The 16,923-nt window shown below is 45.6% G+C and overlaps 1 protein-coding gene across 1 annotated transcript in view; it reads left to right on the top strand.

Annotated features, from left to right (window-relative positions):
- DSG2 (desmoglein 2) overlaps positions 1–16,392 on the top strand; it is a 45,472-nt gene extending 29,080 nt beyond the window's left edge. The window contains exons 11-15 of the mRNA XM_080379160.1: positions 476–703; positions 1,989–2,219; positions 3,233–3,357; positions 4,452–4,784; positions 6,610–16,392. Of these exons, the coding sequence (XP_080235286.1) occupies positions 476–703; positions 1,989–2,219; positions 3,233–3,357; positions 4,452–4,784; positions 6,610–7,632 (1,940 nt within the window). The 3' untranslated portion in view covers positions 7,633–16,392. The remainder of the gene's footprint in view (positions 1–475; positions 704–1,988; positions 2,220–3,232; positions 3,358–4,451; positions 4,785–6,609) is intronic.
- The last annotated feature ends 531 nt before the right edge of the window (positions 16,393–16,923 follow it).

Raw genomic sequence — 16,923 nt, 5'->3', positions numbered from 1 at the left:
GCCTGTTTCGTTTCTTTGACTAGATGGAAGTGAACTTCTATAAAAGTTTTGCAAAGACCAAGTCTGATAAGAACATCCCTTGTCAAGATAGAAATTGCCAGTATCTCAGCATGCTAATTGGCAGCCTTCAGAGTACTGAGTTTTCTTGAATGATAACCCAGAAAGACTCCCTGAACTTTTTGTGTAACTAATTAGCATTCTTCTTTTATAATCTGCACGTTACTGTGTAACCACACATAGGAAATACTTTTTTTTAAAAGAAAAAAAAAAGTAAAATAGTAAAACAGCTTACCTTCAGAAGAACTTTTTCAATATGTTTATCAACATTAGGAATTAAATACTGCTCCCACAAGCTCCAGAGAGAGCTCTTTCAACTTATTTCAGCAATGTTTGTGGATTGGAAAATATTAAATTCTTTATTTTAAGATGATTGTTTTGCACAAATAAATTTAACTTTTCATATTTAAAATCTTAGATGTTCCGAAGAAAACGGTCACCGGCACAGTCATTATTCAAGTTAAAGATGAGAATGATAACTGCCCAGTTCTTGTGAACCCTGTGCAGACTGTGTGTTCAGATGCAAAATTAGTTGATGTTACAGCTAATGATTTGGACAGTTACCCAAACAGTGATCCCTTCAGCTTTGCTGTCATTGATGAGCCAGAAGGGACGGCAAAAAATTGGGTTATTGCATCCAGAAATGGTAAGAAAATGTATTTTTAATTACTTTCAGTTCTTCGGAGTCCTAGTGTTGTGATTTGTTAATTCCAGTCAAACTGACCGTTTGGCTGATCCAGACCAAAACAACCTGTATATATGGAGTTAGGCATGAAGACACATCACTTGTGTTCTGCTCTCTTCTCTCTAATGCTATAAAAGCACAGTCATGTCTTCTGGGGCTTGTTGCCTTCGCTCAGTTGGACCATATTTGTGCAGTTTGATGATGCATATGTGGTGATGATGATTTCATGGGTAATGCTGTGATCAAGCCATTCCCATCTTTCCAGAAAAAGAATGCAGTGATGGAGGATGTTTTTGTTAAAACTGAGCTTGCAGATTTAGCGTAACTGTAGCCAGTAACATAACCAACTTACAAATAAATAAATAAATCTGTCTGCACAGTGGGCCTTGAAAAGGGGAAACACAGTGTAAACTTTCCAAGACTGTCCAGCACAGTAGGAACAGAAATAATTCAGAAATCATAAATAATTTTAATGAGTATTTCAAAATGAGATCAGCATTTTCTTCTTACATTTCTGTTCCTGTAAGCCTGGGAAATGCTTGAAGGAAATGCTTCAGGTAGACCGAAGGTACCAGAAAACACTTCAGACTCATTATTCTGTCCTCCGTAATACTACAGCAAACACTGCAAAGCGATCGGCAGTCATCGTAATGGCCAGGTTTAGGACCAAGAAGGAATCTTCTTAGCTTTCCTCACCCCATTTGCAGCCGGACTAGTAGCAATTGTAGAAGTCACAACTCTTCCAAACAGGGTGGTGTTCCCCAGCTGGGAGCATCATCTGGGCATCTCTTGCCTAGTTGTGTCCTTGATGTGACACAGCCACAGGAGCAGGTGATACGCTGGCTCCCCAGTCTCTGCCTGTGGCCTATGACAGATTAATCTCCTAAGGACTGAAGCTGTTTTATTGTGGATTCAGCCTTTACCTACCTGGATGATGTGTAGGTTAACGCTACATAGGCGGTTGGGCTGTCTTCCGTGATGTCTCTGGTGATGTGAAACTCTTCACAATTATCTGAGACCGCAAGTGAGCACAGCTGCTTTGTTACCAGCATGAATTACATGATAAAAATAAGAGCACGTACACTGTAGCAGCAGCTGATTAAACTTCACTCCATTGCACTGGCTGCACTTAACTGGAGGGGTCTTGGGAGGCTGTGGTTTTATTTCCCTTAGTTTACAGGAGTCAACTTTCTCTCCACTCATTTCTTGTCTTTTTGTTTTTCTTTAACCGCCTCCTCTGCCTCAGGCACCAGCATACAGTTGGTACCACAAAACCTGAAGCTGGGAAGAACTGAAGTTCGCATCTTGATAAAGGATTTCCAAGGGTTCAGCTGTGCTCAGGCACAGTCTCTGCAACTGGCAGTTTGCAAGTGTGCAGATGATGGTGTATGCAAAGAGAAATATATTGGCAATAAGTCGGTGGGTCTGGGACCAGGAGCAGTTGCGCTAATCATCTTGGCTTTTTTACTTCTACTGCGTAAGTAATTGTTTCATATTATCTTGGAAGCACTGTAAATATGATCTGTAAGGCATCAGGAATGAAACAGTCTGGCTTTCAGGTTTTATCATCTTGATATATTCTGTGTAAACTCCTAGTCTGTGTGAAGTCATGGCAAATCCCCAACTAATTTTAGTCAATCAGCGCTTCACCCTCAAAGGATTTCAAGCAGTGCATTTTAAAGTCAATATGTACAACTTTAATATTTGTTTATGGTGCTGTAAATAACACGTGGGGAAGCAGTAAGGGACCCTTTCTGTGTTCTCACATCTTGTCATGTGAACCCTAACTCTTCCCACTCAAACCACAGCATTTTCTCCACTTCTTTCTCCCTCACTGCAGACCCAGGTCTGGTGCCTTGCTCTGAGCAATGTATGACATTGCTCTTTAGTGAGACAGAACAGAAGTTCGAAAAGAAGAGAAGAATGCTTGGACTTAGGGTACAGTCATGCACCAGCAGCACATTTAAAACTGCAGTAGTTTATTGCTTGTACTGGTAGCAATCTAGTTGTGGCAAAACAAAGTTCATGCCACATAAATATGCTGTGCTCCTGAAACTGGATGTTTTTAAGTTCCCCAGGCAGTGCCCTAGGCATGTCATAGGAGTAGTGAGGTGAAATTTACATGACACCATGTCATTAGCAGGAGGAGTTAGAAATGCTGAGGTTGTACAGTGAAATTTAGGGCTTGGGTTTGGTATATGAGATCTTCACTAGAAGTATAGCTACATACATGCATGATCATCTGCAAGGCTGAGGCTCGGATGGGTTAATTGTCAGTTTACTCTCTAGGAAACCAACCTGGCATATGTTTTTAAGAAATACCTTGAATATTTGGGAACCTGTCTTCAGTCTTTATTAGCTCTCATACTGATCATTAGCTCATTAAAGATAAATTTTGGTATGGGCACTGGCCAAACTTTGGTATTGGCTGTTAGCGTGCTTTGACCCTAATAATCACATAGTTAATAGTAAACTTCTGTTTCCTCGTAGTTGTCCCACTGTTACTGCTGCTGTGTCCCTGCGGATCAGGAGCAAAGGGATTTGCTGCAATACCGGACTACAGTGAAGCAACATTGCATCAGTGGAACAGTGAAGGAGCAGCTCCCGAGGAGAAGGCATGTATCCCTAAGAGCATTTCGCTTTGATTTCTATCCAAGTGTTTGGTTTGGCACTTGGCACCTCTTCCACATTACAGGCTGATGTTTCAAACTTGTACAGCAGATTTTAACCGCACATGAATATTAATTAAAATTAACCCTGTGAGGCTCAGCGAAGGATGCATGGACAATGAATTCCATTAGCAGCTCTAGAAAAAACAACCATAATGTTTAAATCCCAAAGTAAAGGGAAAGCAATCAAGCAAATGTTGACGGTATCTGAGCAGAAGATAGGAGTGTGGGGAAAGCATCCTTACTGTAAAGACTGAAGCATTTGCATTTGCAAGCCTGGAATGTTCTGCACCCCTTTGGGAGTATGGTGAAGCAGGGAAGGCATGGGTTATACAGCTTAGCTTCTCTTCATTAGTTCAGAGTTTCAGGCTGCATTTTATATTACTTCCCTGTGTATTTGCCTTCTTAAACAGAGCAAATTGTTAATTGAAAAGAAAAAAAAAAGGGCAGAAAGTGCAAAACTGTAGAAAAACCCATTTTTGAAAAATAAGGGCATGACACTGACATGCTTCTGCACAATAACAAAGAAACAGAAGTAAGGTAAAAGACTGATTTAGGGCTAATGATCACACCAAATTCTTGTTAAAAGACAATTAACAGGGAAGTCAAACTTCTAGAAAAGAAGAAAGAGCCAGGCAGCACCATAGAGGCAGTGCACACTCCCTTGCTTTGTATCTGAGAAAAGCTGGGCAAAGTCTTTCTTGGAACAGCTGAGCTCCCCGGAGTTTTGCAAGCCCTTTTTTGGTGTGTTTTTTTTTTTCTTTTTTTTTTTTTCCCCAGCTTTCACTCCCAAGCCTTTGAGTTTAAAGAAAGCAGTGATCTATGGAAACATTTCCATGATCCTTCTTGGGAATGCAGTTGTGGAAGCTGCACCCTCTTTCAGGAGGCCTTTTTGCAGCAACATGTATAGGTGCGAATTCAAGCAAGTTGTAAGACAGCACCCTCCCAGGTCCCACCCAGCCCCACTGCTGGTTTGGTGAGTTCCATGTGCTAGACAGCACAGCTTTCATGTCACATCCTAATTTGTGTTGTTTATGTAGCCAGTGCAAAGCTTCATCCCACCCACTGCATCAGGGAACTCGAAAGGAGCAACCAGTGAAGTGACAGCAGCAGCAGGAATGAGTGGAGAGGAAACTGCAGCAGGAGGAAGCAGCTCTGCCTCTCACATAAGAGAGCATCACACCACTATTACTAAGGACAGATGGGAAGAGCAAAGACATCTCCTTTCTGGTGGGGAGTATGGAGCCATGGCAGCTGGAAGGGCTGAAGGCATGGCAGGTCTAGAAGGCAAGACAGCGGTGGCTGGAGGAGGAGTCGCAGTGGGAGCAGCAGGAGCCATGAATGAAGAATTTTTAAGAGACTACTTCAATGACGTAAGCATATGACCTGAAAATAACAGTAGTTTGATATTTACACTTAGTGTTGAGTGTATATACAAACGGTCCTGATACAGTGGTCAATGTTGTGTGCCTGTGGAGTTGGGGGCATTAAGGATTTTTGGGTTAGACTCACATGTGGGACTTAGAGCATGGCAATGCTCAGTCTTGTAGCACTGGGTGCTTACAAAGTCTCCCATGATGAGACCCTTCTTCTGAGGGAGGTACTTGGGAATGGGATCCAGAATATTCAGCAGTGACCAAGGAGCCCCTTGCCCAGGAAGAAGCCGTGAGAAAGACTGTGATCTAAATCTCAGGGACTTAGGCACATTAAACTGGCCTGTAGGGAGGCACCTATGACTCATTGTGAGTCACTGCTACAAACTTTACTGTGGAGCAGGTTTTTGAAAGATAAGCAATAGATGTCATATAGTAGAGGGTGGGTCTGCATTTTCAAAGTAGCTGATGAAGTAGGTGGTGCTGGACTTGTCTCTTTGCCCAACAGCCTGAAAGGGCCATTCTTCAGAAGCATATGAGGCACATGTTGCAATCCCCTTTCTGACTATTTTATTGGTGACCTAACCATGGACCAATAAGTTGTTCATACTCACTGTGGCTGTTGAGCTTAAGATACTTGCATGTCTCCTGAGTGCTGTAGCTATTGATCTTCTGGGTGAACAGATGCAACAGTAGCACCTCTACTTTCCTTCTGCTTTTTACACTTCCTAATATTAAGACATAGTTTAAACACAGCTACTTGCTGAAGTCCTGCAGGAGGGCTTAGTAAAGGTCACGCTACAGTACTCTTTACAGCTTCTGGGAGGCTAAAATTTCTTGGATTATAGGGGGGAAAAAAACACCAAACCAGACAAATGACCACATTGAATAGTTTCAGATGTGTGCTGATTTTTGTCAAAGCATCTCGGGTAGTGCGCCTACTTCCAGGATCAAACACAAATAATCATCCACTCAATTTAAGTCTGGATATATACCACATTATACAGATGCCTAAGCCTAATATACGCCCTGGAACGTCAAATGTGGCAGGAAAGTGGTTCTGAGCACAGGCCAGCAACCATATTAAGTAAAGCTGGTTCAGCAGGCCCAGAGGATTTGGCTGTCTAAACTCCTGGAACTGGAGCTGGTGCGAGCACGTACACAAGATATCCGTGCTAGCACTGGCAGCAGCTCCATTGCAGATGCTGTTTTCAGACAGAGCTGGCCCTGGAAGCACTATAATGAGAACCCGTGAGCATGCCTTGTTGCAAAGCAGCCTGCATAGAGCCTAAAACTTTATGTGCTGGACTGTGTTCCCATACTCATCAAGCCATTTAACTTCATGATTTGTTTGCTGTTGGGCTCCTTGGGTGTGATACAGCAGGCTTGTGGTAGTGAAAAGAGCCGTGGCAGGTGATAACATGTCAGCATGTACTCATTAAATGTGTGTTTAAATATCAGGGTACTCTCAGGCATGGTGTTGGCACTGTCCCACAAACACCTAGTTGGAGGTGAAGTTCATTCAGTGAACCAAAATAAAAGCAAGCTACAGTTCCTGGTAGGAGTAGCAGCAGGTGGTTATAGTACCCAAGATTTTCAGTTTAACCTCAGATTTTTCTTCTCATCAAGTGTACTGTCAAGTTCAGACTAACTTCAAAAAAACAAAACACTTTTATGTACTACCCTTTTTTGGTTGATGATTTCTGTGGGTTCAGTTAAATTTTCTTACTTCAACCTTTCTGACCAAGCATTCCTTATTTTCAGATTGATTATGTCTAGAGCTGACATCAATGAATTTTTGCTTGCTTTTGTTTTTTGTCTGTAGAAAGCTGTCTCTTTTGCGGATGAAGATGAAGCCCAAGCTGCAAATGACTGTCTCCTGGTTTATTCCCAGGGAGAGTCAGGCTCCCCCCACGGTTCCATCGGCTGCTGCAGCTTTATTGATGGTGATCTTGATGACCATTTCCTTGATGATTTAGGAGACAAATTTAAGACTCTAGCAGAAATATGCATAGGCAGACACATCAACATGAAAGATGGTAGCTCCAGGAATGAATCGGGTTTTGGTCTTAATGATGCAAAGTCGCAGTTCTTAGATCCGCAGACTGCTTCCAGCTCCAAACAAGCCTTTGCCCCAGGCAGCTGCTTCCAGCCCACCCCACCAGTGCACGTGGGCAGTGGTGCAGGAGAAGACACCATGTCCCAGAAGGTGGTCACGGAAACAACCTTTGCATCCTGCTCTGGGCAGCATAATACCCGGCCCCTTCCCACAGCCCACACGGAGACCAATTTCACCATGGCGGAAACATGCTATTCTGCGGGGGCTCCTGCCTACTCTGCCAGTGTCTGTCTAGACCCCCAGTTTAAGGAGAACATAGTGGTGACAGAGAGAGTGCTGGCACCTGCATCAAGCTTGCAGGGTCTGGTAGAAATCCCCAGTTTGCCGCACGGAAATAACATGGTGGTTACAGAGAGGATGGTGAAGTCGGAGAGTGCCGGGCCAGGAGCCCTGACGGTTCAGGATCTCCCTGACTCCCAGTACGTCGTGGTGAGGGAGCGGGAGAGGGTGCTTGTGCCCACTGCAGAGCAGGGCTCACTCAGCTTCCCCACTTTGGCAGAGGGGTGCAGTGTGGTGGTAAATGAAAGGGTGGCAACAGCCTCGGGGATGCAAAGCAGAGCCGAACAGGCAGCAGGTGCCAGCCTGGGAAGGCAAGGGCATGTGTTGATCACAGACTCTCTGCTTAACCAGGCGGGCTCCAACTTAGAAGGGCCACCTCCTGCTAGTGCCACACTGAGCAAGTCTTCCAGGGTCACCAAATACAGCACAGTGCAGTACACTCGCTCGTAGCCTGGCCCCTTGCAGGGGTGGTGGTGTCCAGCACTCTGGTGTCCACGTGTGTCTTGCCTTGGGCTTTTTCTTAAGACCTGAATTTGCTGGAGCTCTCAGAATGACATGGACTTGCTTGCAGTAGTTTGTATAAATAAGGATTATGACCAGGAAGCTAGCAAAGAAATCTGCTGTTACATAACATTGGCAGCGATCCTTTTGAAGTGGAAGTGTGTGGGAAAAACGTAATTTCTTGTTTACTGTTTTTGTAATTTCTGTTATTATTCAGTTAGTGTAATAATACCACATAACCACAGCTGCATAATTATGGGAAAGCAGAAAAAAGAAGTCTAAAATCTAGTGATGGATAGTGGTGTGCAAAGCTGGTTAGGTTTCTGAACTGCTGTTTAGTGTGTCTGCTGAAGTCCCCCTTCAGGGGCATCAGTTTCTCATTGCCTGTTTGCCATCTATTACCTTGTGGGCCAGGGTAGCTCCTCCTAAACTGCAGCTGCAGATCTCTGCACCTTGGTGGATGTCTGAGAAATCTCCCCTTCCTGAGAAGCCAAGGCCACCAAAGCCAGTACATCCTCAGGGCAGTGGTGTGTTGATCTTCTGGAGGGATGTCACAACTTCGGGTTATCAGCATTTGTACCTTAAGCAATCAATACTTGCATATTAGCATTAGCACGGGGGTTAAAGAGAGTAAGTAGCAAAAAAAGCTGAGAACTGCAATTTTTTTGGTACTTCAGTGTAAAAATTCCATTACTTGCCATGGGTCTAGGCTGACATGGACAAGTAAGCATTTGCATCGTATAGATTTTTTCATTGGCTCCTAACTGGTCCTTTAATAATATATGAGAAACAGCCAGGACTTACCTTAGCTTTAAAGCCAGAGATTCAATCAGTAACTTTGCTAGCAAAGTTTACGGCCCTTAGACATCTGTAGAATATGATTTACAAGTGCAGTTAACTAAGTGATTTTAATTTTGTCTATGAATTGTCACAGGTACAAGCACAGAAATGCAGCCTGATACGTGTGCTTGTGTGTGAGGTTCTGCTGGCTCCAGTACCAGAGCTGTGTAGGCCTGTGTAGTGCCGTATAACAGCATCGTCTCTTGGCTCTGACAAGACAAGAGAAAGCTCCCTTTAATTCTCCAACAAATAAGACCATTTTTATGTGGTAAAAGCAGAAGCCAGTACTGCACTGTTTGGCACTATGTACATATGCATATGTAAATATTTGTATGCAGTTTGAAACACTTTAAAGTTAATTTTATAAAGGAAAAACTGGCATACGCTCCTCATGTTTTCTCAGAGTAGAAAGAAGTATTTTAGATTAGGTATTGGTGCCATGTTTCTCTCATACCTGTAAAATCAGCAAGCTGGTCATACGGTGCTGCAAAACCAGTGCACCTGTGGAACTTTCTAGTTGTCTCCATCTCTCCTGGAGTTTTCCTGCATGCAGCTGCAGTTAAGTTTTCCAGTAGTATGTTTTGCCTTTGGCTAGAAATGCTTTCAGTGTATTTGATTTTACTGATAAGGATGTAAAAGTTGATTCAAAAATATAAATATAAAAAGTAGGAACTGTGGCTATGCTTAACAGAGGGCAACTTGACAGACAGGCTGTTACATTAAGTGGAGTACTTCCAAGCAAATCAAATTACCCCCTTGCTTGGACCTGTTGGTTATTTAAGTACATGTATTTACTTTTAAGCAAGCACACAGTTTTAAGTGGTTACCACTTTTTCGTGCAGTTAGAGGGAGTGAACTTATTTCTAACTTTTTAATGGAGTATTTCTGTGGTTTTATGCAATCTTGAAATAAAGAACTCTTACTGTATTTTTTGTTTTTAATATGTACTTCATTCGGTTTTAACATGGCCACCCCGGTGAAAACACCAACTTTCCTACTGCAAATAAATTTAAACATAGAATGAGGATTGGGATTTCCCAAAGAGCCTGAAGGAATATCTGAAAGATGCAGATGTAATAAAAGTTGGTGTCCTGCTAACTTACAGATTCTGAAAAAAATGTAAATTCTGCCTGCTGGTGTAGCACACTAAATTCTGTAAGAATTGATGCAAAACAGCACCCTGTCCACAGATTTACTGGGCTTTGAGTCCAATCTTCTAATGAGTTTATACATCAAAACAACATGGCTTAAAATACTGTCTCAGTTTTACAGTTGTTAAAACATCCAGAAGATTATGTAAGAGTCAGGACCGTGTCACAGAAATCCTGACTTCCCTGCGTATTGTTTATATAAAAACTTTTATCACAGATTGGCTAGTGCTGTAAAGAGTCTATTTGAATAGATCCATTAAGAGTGAATCCCCATTATTTGGCTTGGTCTTATACCAAGACTTCAGATGCTATCAGCATGTGCTAATGCTGGCAGAACATCAATCAGATTAACAAAGTCACTTCTAATGGAACTGTGTGTTGTAAATGCTGGTGGCTGGTGGAAGGAATGTACAAACCCAAACTAATGGAAATGCCTGGTTAGCATCTGACCACCAGATAACCCTGAGACCAGGACTAGCCCTAGAAACTTATCTTTTCAAGAGATGCCTCATTCTGACTTTTCAGAAGTAAAAATGAAGTCTGTAATTTTCTTATCTAAAAATAACAGAGTGCAGTTATGCTGAAATACCAGCATGACAGGGACTGTATCCATGCTGCTTTTCCATGATTTATGTTTCCTCTGAATCCTCACCAGGTACAGCAGACTCCACGAGTATGAGCCAGGCTGCCGCAAGACAGCGCAGTCATCCCCAGCAGGAGGGTGAGGGGAGTCCCTGTCCCAAGCACCCACGAGAAAGGATTTCCTTTGTCAGACCTCGGTGTGTGCTTGGAGCCAAGTTAGGCTTTGCAAGACAGGACAGTCTTTTCCAAGCTCTGTTCTTTCCTGGGAATATGACCATCAACCACCATCAAAGGCTTAAAGCTTGTCAGGGTTATCAGCTGTAAATCAGGGTTGTAGTAGTTAAATAAATCAGCTGCTCTCCCCAGGAGAATGATGGTAAGCGTTTATGGCCTTGAGGTGTTCCAAAAATGCATCACTCCCTCTCGAGCTGCTGTAGCAGAGCAAGTGGCTCTGGCTGTCTCCCTTACTGGCCCCTTCTCCCCTGGTGGCCTTTGAGCTCCCCATGAGCTCGAAACAGTGACAACCATCTGCCCTTCCCACCTCGTGGGCAGGAAAGTTGGCCTCTGCCTGGTACCAGTGGAGGCTTTCAAACGCATTCCTCCAGCTGAATCAACTTGGGTGAAAATCAGGAGGTGAGCTGGGGGTATCAAACGGCTTTTGCATGTGAGGACACAAGGCTGGGCTGAACAGGGTCCCCGAGGGGTCAGAGTGCCAGCTGGGAGTAGTTTTTGAGCCTGTCTTGTAGGACACAAGCTAGGAAGCCCAGCCCCTATGTGCCTGAGGTCCTGCAGGGGCTCAGCGCATCATGCAAAATTTGCTGGCAAAGTCCAAGCTGCAGGGCAGGGCCCCTGTGGGACCTGTTCTTGGTGGGACGGGCAAACTGGCCCCTGCCCACCGGAGCCTATGTAGGCTTTGGCCCAGGGGCTGTGCATGGAGGGGGCTGAGGGACCGCAGCTGGCACACAGCCCAGCCCTGCGGATGCCAGCCTGGGCTGCAGCCCGCTGGTGGGGGCGGCACTCTGCCCTGCCGTAGCTGGGGAGGGCGTGGGCAGAGCGTGGCCGAGGGCTTGGGAGTTTTTGGCCTTTCCTTGAGGGATTTGAACCCACTGCTCTCCCAGGCTGGGATGCTCCATGTGAGAACAGGCAACGTCTGCTGCCCTGCTGTGCACACCTGTAGCTGAAGCACACGCTCCGTTACAAAAGCTGCTGCAAATGACAAAAAGAGTTTGCATGGATTCAGGGCACAAGTGCACAGAAAAGCAAGCCATCGGGGGGGGGGGGTCCCCACTCTGGGAAAAGCTGATAGCTGAGACTCCTGGTGTGAAGGCCTTCTTCCATAGGCATCCCCTTATGATGATGGCGGGATACAGAACAAGAAGAACTCTTGGCATGATCCAGGAGAGGCTCGATGTCAAGAGAGAGCAGCACAGCAGTCACCTGAGGCAAAAGGACAGTAGATTAGGGAGATAACTGGAGGAGGAGAGAGAGGGTGTTTTGCTTTCTTTGCAGAGAGCACAATCCCTGAATAAAAAACGGATGCAGGATAGGGCCCTGACTGCCAGATAAGCCATGTCCAGCGCCCCAACCCTCTAATGAGAGTCTCTGCCAAGAAACAACTGCACAAACGTAGCCGTTGTGACCCTTGAGCCACACAAAGCCCTTGCAGTCACCAGCTCCCAGTTTCTCTGGGTGGCCTCGCCTCAGGATACAGCATTGCAGGTGATCAGGTCTCCCCAGCACATCCTATTGCTGAGCACCCTGGCAGCTGAAAATCAAACTCAGGACCACCACCCCAAGAGGGGGATAGAGGGCAATACAAGTTGTGCAGAATAGATCCTGAAAGCTGCTCCCAAAATGGGCTTTTTTATCTAACTTCAGGTGCTGCCGCACAGAGCATCACCATGTCCGCAGCTCTCGGCAGCCTGCCTGCCACAAAGACAGCTAACTCTGGGCAGTACCAACTGCTGGAGCATTTTGGGTTTTGCAGTCCCAGAGGATACGGACAAAATAAGGTGTACCAAGAATTGGCACCAGTGGCTGTGTCATTCTCTCACTGCACCACGTCTTTATTTCAACAGCTGAAAAAAACCACCAAAGTAGACAAAGTTGCAGACGTAATTTTGAGGCAGAGCAGGACCGGGTACCTGTTCCCCTGTTGCATGGGGGTGGTATATGGGGAGGTTATCCTCATTTTTACAGCTCCCCATTCATGGAGCCACTGAGGCTGTAATGAAAAGGGCATGAGGGTAGGGGGCCACAGCTAAAAATTGCATTTTTATTTAATACTAAGTAATTTTTTTTATGTGTCATATGTTGAGGGAAACTTCTGTCATTACCCTGTATTAGCTGGGGAAGTCCGGAGAGAGGAAGATTCACACTGTGCAGATGTTCTCTCTAGTTACTTCATTATTTTCTTATAGTTACTGAGATATGTGTACAAAGTGTTAGCACTGGTTTTAAAATTGCCCTGAAACTCATTTCTTTGAAATATAGAACAGAAAGTGTCTTCAGTTGGATGGTGAGAATGCCTCCAGAAGGTGCTGTGGATGCACTGGGGGGAAAACCTCACGGCAAACAGTTTGTTCTGCGGGGCGCTGGGGGTGGGAGGGTTTATAGCCCTCCCACGTCAGCCTCAAGCTGGTTTCTGACCTAAGATTCAAATGTTTCATCATAATATTTCTCTTACATCTGTTATCTCTAGCAAATAAAACTCAGAGATGATGTATTACCTCCCAATGATTAAGCAACAAACTGCATTGATTCCCTGGCTAATGATTATCCAAGATCTTTGCAGCGTGGCTAAAGTTTAAACCCTGGGGGAGTGCAGGATTTGAGAGGACAGGGCTGGTACCAACTGACAGGTCTCCCTCAGGCCTTGAAACCAGACTCCCAAAGCAGCCAACTACCCTTCTCCTGCTGGGGATGGGGTATCTGGGAGCAGGTATGGGACACAGGATGGTGATAGACACTGAGCTGCTGGGAGCAGCTTGGTGGTAGTGACATGGCACTCGGCAGAAGGAGGGCACAGGCTTCAGCAGGGCCCTGGGCTGGGCTGTGATAGCCGCCCTGGGTGACCTCCAGCCTGGCTGGTTGCCTTCCTCACCTCTTGCCGCCCACGCTGGTCAAGCTGGTGGCCTCCTTTCTTCCTTTGATTTCTTCCTCTTGTGAAAAACTCCCAGCATCGCCTCTCTGATGTAAGGCAGATATTTTTTCTCTTTTATTTTTAGTCTGCAAGCATTACCAGTTACTCCTTTCATCCTTTCTAGAAAAGAAAACTAAAAGCAGAGCTTCCAAGTAGAAGGAATTATGTATTTATGCATCAGCTCTTAGATGGAGCCAAATCACGTCTCCCGGCTGATGCATTACACCTGCTGTAACTCCCATCTGAGAACACAGCTAGTGCTGGCAGCGGGAGATGTGCTCTGTGTGCAAGGGCCCTCGTGTTTTGCGATTTATCATCCTGTGGTAGACTTAACACTTTTGTCCTGTAGCCAGCAAGCCTGACTTCTGCAATAGCAGGGAAGAAGGAAAGCCTCTCACACTCCTTTTGAATTGGGAACCCAGCGAGGTACTGTCAAAATAATAAGCCTGTTTAAGAACATCCATCCTACCTTTGTTTTGTTCCTGCAAGCAAAATCTGGGAGAACTGAAATACAGATCCATACAAATTTCCACAGTCCTGGTAACTTGTAGATGGGCTATTCTTCCTCCCTACACTCTGCCTCACTAGAATAAAATATTTTTCCCTAACACAAGCAAACCAAACTGTATCCAGAGTTCTGTGGGAGGATTTTCAGGCATCTCTTAAAGCAAACAAGCAAATTAGACTTAGTATAAAATGACGAAAAGTCTGCTGGCTCCCTAAATGCCCCAAACACCCTTTTCCAGGTTAAATACCACCCTAATGGGTGGTGCTAGTGGAATTAGTTAGTAGCTGATCTTACTGCACTTTGGACAAATGGCTGTCAACTGGGGCAGCTGCAGCCCAGAAGACAACAGCAGGTAAACAGCTGGAGCGGATCTCAAGGATGTGTCCTGAAGAAGATCCTTCTCGCATCCCTATCCTTCAAATTGATGAGTATTTAAGTATTTAATACCATGTGAAACAAGTCCAAGCAGAGTGACCTTACAGCAGCCTTGAAGCTGCTAGTTTGGATGCTCTTCTCAAAGAAAGGGAACATGAGATAGAGCTGAATGCAGGTCTTAATGAAAATTTCCCTTACAACTTGAATAGAGGCAACCACCATTACAAACTGTGCCTCATTCTGCTGATGTTACTTCATAAGATTAGCTCAAAATACTTGTGAGACATTCTGAATCACATTTTTTTGAAACATACAGTTAGAAAAAAAATAATCTTAGCTACCTTTAAATCCTCACCCCTTCCTGTTGTTGTTCTCCTCCTTTCATATCCAAGAAAATTCCTGCAAACTGGTTTAAAATTAAAAGAAGACGTAAACACTTTGCACCTGCTGAGCATAACACAATATTAGGATCTAGGAAGACACCCACAGTAAAATTGGACTCCTAAATTAACCCAGTTCAGTAGAGAAGTATAGTTAGCTATTCAGGGATTAAGGGAGTCTGTTAAAGGAGATATTTAATGAAGCTTTCTGCTAAAAAATCCTGAATGTTCAAGGCCCCCATTAACCCACTTATAAGAGAGATTTCAGTGTATTATTTACAAAAGATCTCACCATTTTATTGTGTTCCCCTCCCTACAAATCCCACTGGTAACCTGTAGTGCAGTCTGGCATCCCACTAGTGGTTTTGGCTGGGATAGAGTTAATTTTCTTCATAGTAGCTCCTAAGGTGCTCCATTTTGGCTTTGTGACCAAACCAGTGTTGATAACACAGGGACGTGTCAGCTATTGCTGAACAGTGCTTGCACAAGCATTAAGGCCTTGTCTGCTTCGCACGTTGCCCTGCCAGCGAGCAGGCTGGGGCTAGGCAAGGCGCTGGGAGGGGGGACAGCTGGCATTCTACAGCCACGGTGGGAAATCCAAGAGGAAGGGCAGAACGCGGTGCTGTCCCAAAGTGTCTGTATTTACTTTTCAGATATACTATTCAGGTTTTTCACTGATGAGTATTCTGTCCTATGACAAAACAAGAAGAATACTGCTTTTGCCACAGATGGATGGAACAGGAACATTCCTGATGTGATTTGGTGTGAGGAGCAAGAAAATAATTTGAGGTAGAAAGCTCCAGAGCACTGAAGTTCTGCTGCAAAAACGATCTTGGGCTCCTGAAAGCTGATATATTGGATCAGCTGAAGTTTGGGATTAGCAGAAAAGGACAGTGTGACACAATATGTGATGGCATGGAAGAAGGAAAGAAGCTGTTATTTTAAAAACTGCTTCTGAAAGAGAATGTGCTGAACGTACCTCTCTGCCTGAGCTTACCAAGTTATCTGCTGTGTGTTAGAGAGAAATAATCTGTGAGGAGTGTTTGCTGCAATGGATGGAATTTGTACCACAAATAAATTAGCAGTTAGTACCCCCAGGATTCTTTTCAGGGAGAGCCTCCTTTGAAAAGCCCTGCCCCTCAGATAACCCCGCTTTGTTTCTCTCCCACATCCACCTTTTCCTGCTGAGCTCTGTAGCCAGATTAAAGGATCAACAGGGATCGAAATACTCCCCTGTGCCGCCTACTCATCCGGCAGACCTGGCGCTTTTTTTGTTTAGGGGAGCTGGAGTCTGACAGCATCTGACCCATCCGGGTGCATTGCGTTTGTGGAGCATTAGGAAAGAAATCCAGGCTTCCAAAGGGAAGGGAAATTTGCCTTAAGCTTTTTTTTTTTCTTCTTCTTTTTTTTCTTTATTTTTTCTTTTTTTTTTTAATTCGTTTGTTTTAGTGACAGAATTACTTTTAGTTCTTTACGGCTGGCTCCGCCTGCCAGAACAGATAAGGCTCTGAACCACAGCGCCGGGGAATGGACAGGCATTTTCCCCGGCGCCACTGGGAACTGGTTTATCACCTCCATCGCCGGCCGCTGCCCAGCCGCCTCCCCGGGGGCACCAGGGCGGTGGCACCTCTCTGGACGCCGAACCACCAAACTAAACCTTCCCCTCCGCAGAGCAAAGCGGGGCGGCCGCTCCCCCGCCCGCCCCTCCCTCGGAAAACAGGGATTTTCCCGGGGCCGCGGGTAGCGGAGGCCGCCAGGTGGCAGCCCGCGATCGCGCCGCGCCCTCCCGCCCGGGGACACCGGGGGCGTCGCGAGAGGCTCGGCCGGGCCGGGGCTGTGGGCTGGGGCGGTGCCGCCGCACCCCAACGGCGCGGGCAGTGGGCAGCGGGCAGCGGGCCGGCAGTGGGCAGCGGGCAATGGGCGGGCAGCGGGCAGTGGGCAGCGGGCAGGCAGCAGGCGGCCGCACGCACACCCGCAGTGCCGCGCCGCCGGCAGGCCGCCCCGGCGCCGTTGCATCTGTCAGGTTTTCGGTCCGGTTAGCGAGGCGCCCTCACCGGCGTTAGTGTCAGCGGCTGTGCTCCATGAGGCCCGTGGGAAGAAAGAGCCAGATCCTGGGCTGCAAAACAGCCTCTCTCTTATGTTTCCTTTCGTGTAGGTAACAAATCCTAGGAATAATGATTTTTCCAGCTTTGTCACCGATCTCTTAAAGAAGATGCTCTCTGGCAACATGCCAACACTTGACGGCACTTTTCTGTCAGAAGC

Source organism: Falco punctatus (genome assembly GCF_963210335.1).
Source record: "Falco punctatus genome assembly, chromosome: 3".
Classification (NCBI taxonomy): Eukaryota; Metazoa; Chordata; class Aves; order Falconiformes; family Falconidae; genus Falco; species Falco punctatus.
Note: the sequence above shows the minus strand (reverse complement) of the source record. Positions and strands in the feature narration are given on the sequence as shown.